General features: G+C 15.6%; 3 protein-coding genes across 3 annotated transcripts; all 3 read right to left on the reverse strand.

Moving 5' to 3' along the window:
- Nucleotides 1-2,452: 2,452 nt before the first annotated feature.
- Nucleotides 2,453-3,682, reverse strand: PADL01_1133500 (conserved Plasmodium membrane protein, unknown function; the record flags this gene model as incomplete). Its single annotated transcript, XM_028682809.1, has 1 exon — nt 2,453-3,682. One exon carries the CDS (start codon nt 3,680-3,682, stop codon nt 2,453-2,455), a length of 1,230 nt encoding a protein of 409 aa, XP_028539050.1.
- A 2,188-nt stretch (nt 3,683-5,870) lies between these two features.
- On the reverse strand, nt 5,871-6,608 carry PADL01_1133600 (conserved Plasmodium protein, unknown function; the record flags this gene model as incomplete). The annotated part of the gene is made up of 1 exon (XM_028682810.1): nt 5,871-6,608. One exon carries the CDS (start codon nt 6,606-6,608, stop codon nt 5,871-5,873), a length of 738 nt encoding a protein of 245 aa, XP_028539051.1.
- A 1,830-nt stretch (nt 6,609-8,438) lies between these two features.
- Nucleotides 8,439-10,217, reverse strand: PADL01_1133700 (conserved Plasmodium protein, unknown function; the record flags this gene model as incomplete). Its single annotated transcript, XM_028682811.1, has 5 exons — nt 8,439-8,514; nt 8,780-8,842; nt 8,932-9,018; nt 9,161-9,850; nt 10,051-10,217. The coding sequence occupies 5 exons, from the start codon at nt 10,215-10,217 to the stop codon at nt 8,439-8,441; spliced, it is 1,083 nt and encodes a 360-aa protein (XP_028539052.1).
- Between the last annotated feature and the right edge of the window lie 584 nt (nt 10,218-10,801).

Below are 10,801 nucleotides of genomic sequence, written 5' to 3' on the forward strand. Positions count from 1 at the left end.
TTTATACTATTTATTATATTATCCTTTTTATTTAAAGGTAAAATGGTATTTTATATATATATATATATAATATAATGTTTTCCTTCATCATAATTAATATGCGGAATACATTATAGTGTTTCTTTTGGTGAATTTATTTACTATATATTTTTCTTTTTATGTTTTTCTTTATTTTGTTGATTTATCTTTTCAAAACATTTCAATATTTATTTTGGAAATATTTAGTTTTTGTAACACTGGAATTTTGTTTTTGAAATGTTATTTTTGTTCGTTCAAACAATTTAATTCGTTTAAAACTTTATTTAATATGTTATTATATACAATATTAATTTTTTATTTTCTTTTCCTAAATCTTTTGATAATATGATATTTAAATTAAAATGCTTATCTTTTGAAGAAGTAGTAGTAGAATATATAATTTGGTATATATATATATATATATCAACAAATTCGTTATTCTTTTGATTATTTATACTTTCATAATTTATATATAATTTGTTTTAGTGTCATTTTTAATACTGTTAGAAATATCATTTAGTAAAAAGTCATTATTCTTAATCAGATTATCTAAATTTTAGGTTATCGATATTGATATCATAAATATTGGGTATAATATATTTTATGTCCTTTAAATTTTACATATTTTGATAACCTTTTTTGTTATAGCTATCATTAGGTATTTCCATATTTATATATCTGACTTCTAATATTCTTCACACCAGTTATATCCAATTTCATTTTCATCTTAATTCTTTTCAGTTTTATATTTCTTAATAAATGTATCTTTATTTATTGCTATCTTTATATTTGAATTGGTATAATTGTTTATATATCCTTACTATTTTCTTTTGCTTCTCTCTTTTTCATATTTTCTTATATAATTTCTTGAATCGATATTTTTATTTTTTCTTTGAATCTTTTATATCATATCCGACTTTTTTTGTGAAAATACATTTATGAGTTTCTTCATATATATAATAAGTACTATTATTGTATATGTTCTTATTTTGCCTTTATTATATATATATATATATATATATATATATATTTATATATTTCGTTTATTTTATGATTATTATGGGAAGGTTATTCTTTCTTAGCTTTATCATATATAGCATTTTTATCATTAAATTTGGATTCATCAGTACCATCATTATGATCATTATGTTCATCATAATTATCATTATTTATATTTTGCTTGTTTTTCATTTCTTTAAAGCATGTTCAGCTTTAAAATCAATAGTAGGTTTCTCTATAAAACCCTCATCATATTAACTACTAATATCATTAATATTAAGATCTAAAAATCATTTAAAAAAATTACATCTAATTTTTTTCATTCTTATTCTTAATAAGGTTATCTTAATAAATAACATGTTTTTTTTTTTTTTTTTTTTTTTTTGCATTACCTTGGAACATATGTATAATAATAATATTAATAAATATAAAAATGATATACTATATTATAAAAAAAAAAATCATAAGAACGTTCATTTTTTATATTTTCCTTGTTAATAAATGGTGTTTATATATATATATATATTTTTACATAAATTCGTGCAAAATGTACGTATATACTCTTTCTAGTACTTGAATCATATATTTGAATAATTATTTATTTCATCATATATACAACAATGTTTTATATATAAAAATGAATATATATATATATATATATATATATATAATACAAATGAGAATAACATTTGGTGTGTATTTCCCTGTAACTACATTTTTTAATATATATATTTTAATGTTTGTCCAAAAAAAAAAAAGAAAAAGGAAAAAAGATCTATATATTATATATATATAATATTTTATACTATCAATTATAAATTATTAGGGTAAAATTTTATGACATTAATAATTCCTATAAAACATAGTGACAACAATTTAGACTTGTATGTATCAAAAGAAACTTTGGACAGTTTTTTTTTTTCTTATATTACAAAAAATATATTAATTTGAATATATATATATATATATATATATTTTATTATTTAATAATTTTATTATTAATTTAAAAATTAATTCTACAATAATTAAAAAAAAAAATGTGATGATTTTTTTTTTTTTTTTTGTTCTTTTAACATATATGTACAATTTATAATCAAATTATTATTTGACAAATAAAACGTTAGCCATATATATTATACATATTAAATATAAGGACGTAAAAAAATAAAAATATATATATTAAATAATATGGTGAAAAATAAAAATGAATGACACATTAAAAATAATTAATTAGATTTTAAATAAATAAAAAATAAAATAAATAAATAAATAAATAAATAAATATATATATATATATATATATTTATGACAAATGCACAAGAACAAAAAAAAAAGAAGAAAAATATATAAAAATATATCTATGTATATATATATATATATATATATATATATATATATATATTTTTATTATCAATATTTGTATGAATTTAAACTTTTAAGAAGTTTTTGGGGCATATTTCTTTGAAAAAACTAAATAGAGAGATACTATGAAATCAGAACCAAAGGTTAAGAAACATGTGGATATATTTGCAAAATAAATATAATCAAAAGATTTTAAATTACAGAACCAATCTGTTTCTGTAATATTTGACGGTGCAATCATTCTGTTTGAGGCTTTTTGATCACTTTTATGAATTTCAATAAATTCTTCATATGCACAAAAAAAAGCACTTGTTTCAAGTATATAACTTGAAAAAAGTAATTGGCTAAAAATTACGATCATGGTAAATACACTTATAGGTATATTAACTAAAAGAGAAAATCGACAAGATTTTATAATTGTGTATAAATCAAAATATCCTAATAAACAAAATACAATAGCAGATGAAACTGTACTAACTAATAATAATTGAAAATAATACATCTTTTGTTTTTGTGTTGCAAATATAATTATTTTAATAGGGTCACTATAATTATCTAAAGTGAAAATATTGTATTCTGACAAAATATTATTATAAAAACTTTTACTTTTTAGGAAAATATAAAAAAGAGCTAAATACATAAATCCATTAGCCATTTTAATATAAAATATTAAAAACTTTTTACGGAAATGTTTTTCTATTTTAAAATATAAAACTACAAATTCAATTAATGAAAAAAATAAAAAACAAGCTGGAAAGATATATGAGTAATTATGTACCTTACATAAATTTTCTCCAGAATTCATAAAGAGATCTGTTTTATTATCATAATCCTCAAACCAATATATATATTTATTTATATTACAAAAAAATAATTCATTTTCATGATTTTGTAAAAACATTATACCAATAAATAATAATTGTAAATGTAAACTTACAAATCCAATCATCCTCTTATAATTTAACAGATATCCTCTACTTAATTTAGAACAAAAGCTACTTATTATATTTATTATACATAACAATATAAGAAACGTTCCACATATTAAATTTATCTTATTATATGAATTATAATAATTATTAAAAATCTTATCATCTTTTATAAGTTCTTCTTCATTCTCCTTTATATTATAATCATCGATATCATCTTCACTTAATGATACATATTTTTTAGTTAAAAAATCAAAAAGTACTATATATATTATTGTTGTAAAAATCCATAATATTCTTGTTCCTAAAAGAAATATTTTTGCTTTCTTTGATTCAACAATTTTACTCGATATTCCAGAAATCATAACTTTCATTTTTTTATACACCAAAATATATAATATAAAATAAATAATAATAAAAACAAATATTATTATTTATTGATATTATATATTTTTGTCTTTAATATATCTTCAATTTTAAACAGCAAAAAATAAAGAAAAATAATAATAAAATTAAATATATAAATATATTATAACCTATCCTATAATCATATATAAATCATTTATTTAATTTATTTCTTCATGCTTTCACACAAAAATTATATATACATAAATAAAAATATATATACATATATATATATATATATATATATATATAACAAAAAATAAAAATGAAATAATAAAATATAAGCCTTAATTTAATATATTTTATAAAAAATTACTTTCACAATAAAGAAATATAAGAAATTTATTCTACATTTATAATATATATATATATATATATATATATATATTATTATTATTACATTATATATATATATATAATTTATAATAAAATTATATATATTTATATTATTATATATATTATAAATATATTCCGTTGAATATATTTTTTATTTTAATGATTTTCTTTATCTTTTTTATTTTTTAAAAAATATTTAATATAAAGAATAGTTTTATATTATATATAAAATAAACATATAATTATTATATGTATGTATTATATATACATATAATATATAATATTTATATATTATATAATATGTATAAAATATACAGTTTCTTTTAGAATATTCAGTGCAAACAAAAAAAAAAAAAAAAAAAAAAAAAAAAAAAAAGAAAAAAGATAATAAAAATTACATGTTTCCATATTTTTTAATATAAATATACATAAATATTATATATTAAAATATTCATATATATATATGTATCATTTTGTATAATTTTTTAAAAATATTTTCTTTTTTTTAATTTATTCATTCGTGAACATTATCATTTGAATAAATATCCTAAAAAAAAAAAAAATATAATATATATAAAATAAATATATATATATATATATATATATATTTTATTGTTTTAAAAGAATAATACCAGAAATACATTATTTTTGTACAACGTACACAGTTATAATTTTATATTTTATTATTTTTTTCTCTTTAAATAAATTTTTCTTTATTATTTTAAACTTAGGATGATATACATTTACTACTTTTTTAATATATATATTTTTTTATTGTTATAATTCGAAAAATTAAATAATAGAAACCCTTTTAATTTAAAATAAAAAGTTTGTTAAAATGAAAATTAATTTTTTTATATTACCAATTATTTTGTATAAAAAAATTTTACATATATTACACTATATATTATTTATATAGAAATATACTTATGTATATTATGTTGGTGTAAATATAAAAATAATTTTTTATATAAAAATAAAGGGAAAAAATTCTAGTTAAAATAAAATTAGAAATATATGTTAATGAAAAAAAAAAAAAAAAAAAAAAAATGTTTATAAAAATGAATATATACATATATATATATATATATATATATATATATATATATAATATCAAAACGATATGTAAAAATAAAGATAATATAATTTATAAAAAATTTATGAAAATGAAAATATTTTTTATAAAAATTACTATATCAAAAAATAATGTACAAAAAAAATAACCTAACTTCTTAAAATATAATGTGTAAAAAAAAAAAAAAAATAATAAATAATTGTGTACATCCTTAAATAAAAAGGTAATGCATAAAGAGAACTTCAATATTATGTATGAATAAAAATAATAATATACAAAATTTATAGGAACGGATGTGTAAATATATATATAGACAAATTTAAAATGTCTATTTTATATATAAAAATAGTATATGTATATAAATTGTTATGCATATATATTAATAGGTGTGTATATAAATAGGTATACATATAAAGTGTTTTGCATAAATATAGGAGTACATATAAATTGTTATATATATAATTACGTATGTATATAAATAGGAATATCTATAAATAGGATAATATATTAATAGAGGAGTAAAATAACAGGTAGCTATATAAATAGGTATATATTATATATGTATGAATATATATATATATATAATATATATATTTATATAATATGTACCTATACATGTATATATATATATATATATATATATATATATACAAACTTTCTCTGTAAACATATATATTATCAAAATAACTAGGAAAAAAAAAAAAAGATGTTTTCCTTTTTTTTTCAATTATTCTTTTTGTATCTTTTTAGCAAAAGGAATTAATTAGGTCTTTTAATTTTTCTTCATCCATTGCTGGGTTTTCATTTTTAAAATCTTCAGTTACAGATGCTTTTGATCCCACTTTACTTATTTTAACTAAGGTATATTGAGCCTTGAAAAAGATTTTACATGTTTTTCCTTCTGCTAATTCTTTAGCATTTTGTTCATTCAATTTGATTGGTTCTGATTTATTTTCATTATAATTTTTTAAAAGATTATGAATGGCATTATTATTTTCATCGGCATCATAATTATTATTAGATGTATAACTATCTAATAATAATTTTTTAACATTAAAGAAATCTATTGCACTAGTATAAGATTTGTTTTTTTTTTCGGATCCTATACCAAATACGGTGAATTTTATAGATGTATTACCATAATTAGTTATAGCACCAAAAATTTTATAATCATCATTATATTCTAATGGTTTCTCAAATGTTATATCAATATTTTTTACTACAAACAAAATATATGGTAATTGTCTTGATGATAATTTCATCATAAAATTAATAATAGAATTACTACAATGTCTCACATGATTCGGATGAAACATAATTTTTAAAAGATCGAGATCTGCGAATTTTACTTTCTTTTCATCATATAAAACTGTATATCGTTTATCATCTAAATCAATCTTCAGATTTAGTGATTTAACTACAGTTTTAAAAAAAAATATATATATTATAAATTGTATTAGCAATAAAACAGAAATAAATTTCATTTTTATTAAAATGTTTTTTTATTGAAAAAGCAAAATATTATGTAAAATATATCAAATAAAAAAAATATATATTTATTATATAAAACTATATTATATATATATATATATATATATATATATATATTAATTATAATATATTAGTGTATATAAATAATATATGTTTCAATAAAAAAACATTTATAAATATTTGTTTCATTAAATTTTTTTTTTTTTTTTAAGAATATTTATTTTCTTTTTAAAATAAATATATATAAAATATATATATATTATATACACATTATAATATGATTTATATTGTTTTTTTTTTTTTATATATAAAAATATACCAGAAATATATAAATTATAATATTATATATATATATATATAGTCATATATATTATATATTATTATGCTCATGCAAAATAATTATATACATGTTAATATATTTTTTATTGTGCTAATAGAAACAGAAGTCATTTTTTAAAATCAAAAGAAAAAAAAAAAAAAAATCTTTTTCTTAAATAATAATAATATGTTGAATGAAATTTTAATGCAAATCTAGCATATTTTTGTATATTTAAAAAATGATTTTTATATCAAACAAGAAAAAAAACTAACTAAAATAAAATTACACAAAAAAAAAAAAAAAAAAAAAAAAAAAAAAAATAAATATAAAAATAAAATAATAATCAATCATAAAATCTAAAAAAAGAAAAAAATATACAAAAAAATAAAGAAAAAATAAAATAGCAGAATTAAAAAATATATACATATAAAATAAAAAAAAAATAAGTATAATAATAAATATATAAAAGGTAACAAAAAAATATATATAATTATTTTCAAAAAAGAAACACAAAATAACCTAAAAAAAATAAGAAAAGAAAAAAAATAATATATATATTACACTTAAATAAAAGGATAATTATTTCTTTTTGTTTTTTATTTTTATATACCTTTTATGAAAAAATTATGTTTTTATATATTTTATTTTATATTTATACATTTCCTCCTTTTCAATTTAACTTTTTTATTATGTATTAATGTTACAGGATCATAACAATTAATTACACTAAAATATTATAATATATAAATGTTTTATAAAATATTATGAAGTACTTTTTTTTTTTTTTTTTTTTTTTTTTTATTTTTTATGCTATTTTGTCTATGTTTAAATAAATAGGGAAAATTATAATTATATTAATATATATATTTATTTATCTATATATATCAAACAAATTGATAGGCTTAGTTTTTCTTGTTCATACAAAAATATATGTTTATTTAATTCATAAGTCCATAAAATATTAATTGTTTTAAAAACAAAGAAAGTTTTTTTATATTTAAAAATCAAAGAAACATTATATTTATATTGTTCTCTAATAATTTTGAAATTATAAAAATTATTTTTATAAAATATCACCTAAGTAAGGTACTTTTTAATTTTTCTATCTATTAATAAAATTAAAATGTACCATTTTTTTGCTGTACCTTATTTTGTCGTCATTCTATAATATAATATAAAATTAACATTATTTTTTAAGAAATAGTAATTTAATAAAATAACAAAAAAATTAAAATAAAATAAAATAAAATAAATATATAATGTAAAAGTAATATGAACCAAAAAAAAAAAAAAAAAATTATATATAATAAAAAGATATATTATTTGAGCATTTTAAAAAATATATATATATTCATTCATTACAATATATATGTTTTTTTTTTATTTTTTTAAGTCATGTGCAATTGAATTAAATTCAATATATAAGAAAAAAAAAAAAAATACAATAATATAAGAAATAATTAAAGAAATAAAAATTATTTGTTTTGTTCTTTAATCTAACATATCAGTACATTTCCTTCTTAAGTTGTTTTTCCTTTTCCTTTTCTTCCTTTTCTTGTTGCTTATTTTTTTTTAACATCCTATAAAATAAAATAAAATAAAAATAATATTTGTAAACTTTAATAAACATATTGGTGATATTTATGTATATATACATTTTTATTAATTATATAATGAAAAAAAGGATATATTATTATGGTACAACTTTATTTTAATTTTAAATAAATAAATAAATATGATAAATATATATTTTTTTCCCCTTTATGAATTTCAAAATATTATGAAAGCATATAAAATGAACACTCAACACATTAAGAATATATTTTAATGAAATTTTTTTTTTACTTTTTTTTTTCTTTTCGCTCCTTGTTTAATTTCAGTTTAAATAAGTGTCGTTCGTCATGAATCCTAAGAAGCAAACAATATAAAATATATTAAAATGTGTATTAAAATACTATGTATAATATATACATATATATTATATTTTTCTTTATAACTTGTAAAAATCTTTTGTCTTGGACAAAAGTTGAAGTTCCTCTTTTAGCTTTTTTGGACGATCGTTATTTATTCTATTTTCAATTTCTCTATAAAAACAAGAAAATATAAATGAATATTTATAAAATTATACATACATACATACATACATATATATATATATATATATATATATATATATGTATAATAACATTTTTGGATACATATATATATTGGCCTTATATTTCATACTCGGGTAATTGTAAAGAGTGCTCCCTCCAATACACGGAATTACTCTGTTCCGTTTTTTTTTTTAATTCAATTAATTTGTTGTTTAAATAAACAGATAAATTTTGATCATTAAGAATTTTGGCTGTAATAAAAATATCATCATCTTTTTTTACAATATGAAATAAGTTATCAAAAAAATATATAAAATTTGTCCAGTTTTTAAATATTTTATAAACTGATATTCCTGAAGAAATAATTTTATGAGGGTAAAACGAATATTCAAATACATGCTTGTAGATATCCTTTATATTCATACTACAATTATTATATTCTAAATATTTAAACAAATTCAAAGCTATATTTATAGCACTGTAATTATAATGGTCTTGTTTAAAAAAATAATTATAATCATTACATTTATTAGAAAGTAAACTTTTAAATTTTAATATTTTATACTGTAAAGATATTGGAAGTCTTATATTAATATTACGTATACATTTATACATATCTTTTCTATTATAAAATGTAGCATAACAAATATTATTATTTATATATGGATCATTCCTATGGCTTAAGCATCTTATAATTTTTAATCTTCCATATTTATTTAAACTTTTTCTTAGACGTTCTTGAATATATTCATTAGTTTTGTTATTCGGTAAATTCGTTATTTCAATAGTGTTCTCTCCATATATATACATATATTCATACCTAACAGTCAAATAAAATATAAATATAAATAAATAAATGAATAAATATATATATATATATATATATATATATATATATATATATATATTTTTTCCAAATAACATTTAAAAATGTATATATATAACATAGTATATATTTATACATATATTATATATAATTTTTTTTTTTTTTTTTTTATTATTCTGATTTTTAATTTATACCCTGACTTAGGAGTACTATATCTCCAATCAATAAAATTTTTCGAATTCTTAGAATATAGAGGTTGATGAAATAAACTTATATTTAATTTCTTTTTCTTTCGTTTTTCTATATAACATTTTATTTTACTTCCTCCAGGATACTTATGGAAGAACCTTTTAAAAATCATTATTCATAAAAAAACAAAAAAAAAATATTAAACCTTAATATTGTTCTTTGATCAATAATATATTATTCAAAAAAAAGAAAAAGAAAATGAAATGTGTAAATATAAATATATATATATATATATATATATATATATATATATATATTTATTTATTTATAATATGACCATTTGTATATTTATAAAAATTTTCCATGGTGTGTATTTTATCAAAGTAAAATATCATACAAATATGTATAAAATATAAATAGGAAAAAAATTAGATCATATGATTTAAATAGGCTCATTCATTTTTTTCTTTTTTAATAAATATAAGAAAAGGAAGAATATATACTTTTTACAATATTATTTAGAATATTGTATATAAGCATACATATATATATTATAATATTTATATTATAGTTATTTTTTCTTTATTCATTTAATCATTTATGTTAATTCATTTCACACATTTTGCACTTCTATATTTACAATAAAAAAGAAAAAATGTATTCAACAATATAGTAAAAATTATATTATATATAATGCAAGAAATTTTTAAAGAACTAGAAAAAAAAAAAAAATAAAAAAAATTAATAATTATAAAT

The sequence above is a fragment of the Plasmodium sp. gorilla clade G2 genome (assembly GCF_900097015.1).
Source record: "Plasmodium sp. gorilla clade G2 genome assembly, chromosome: 11".
Classification (NCBI taxonomy): Eukaryota; Apicomplexa; class Aconoidasida; order Haemosporida; family Plasmodiidae; genus Plasmodium; species Plasmodium adleri (nom. inval.).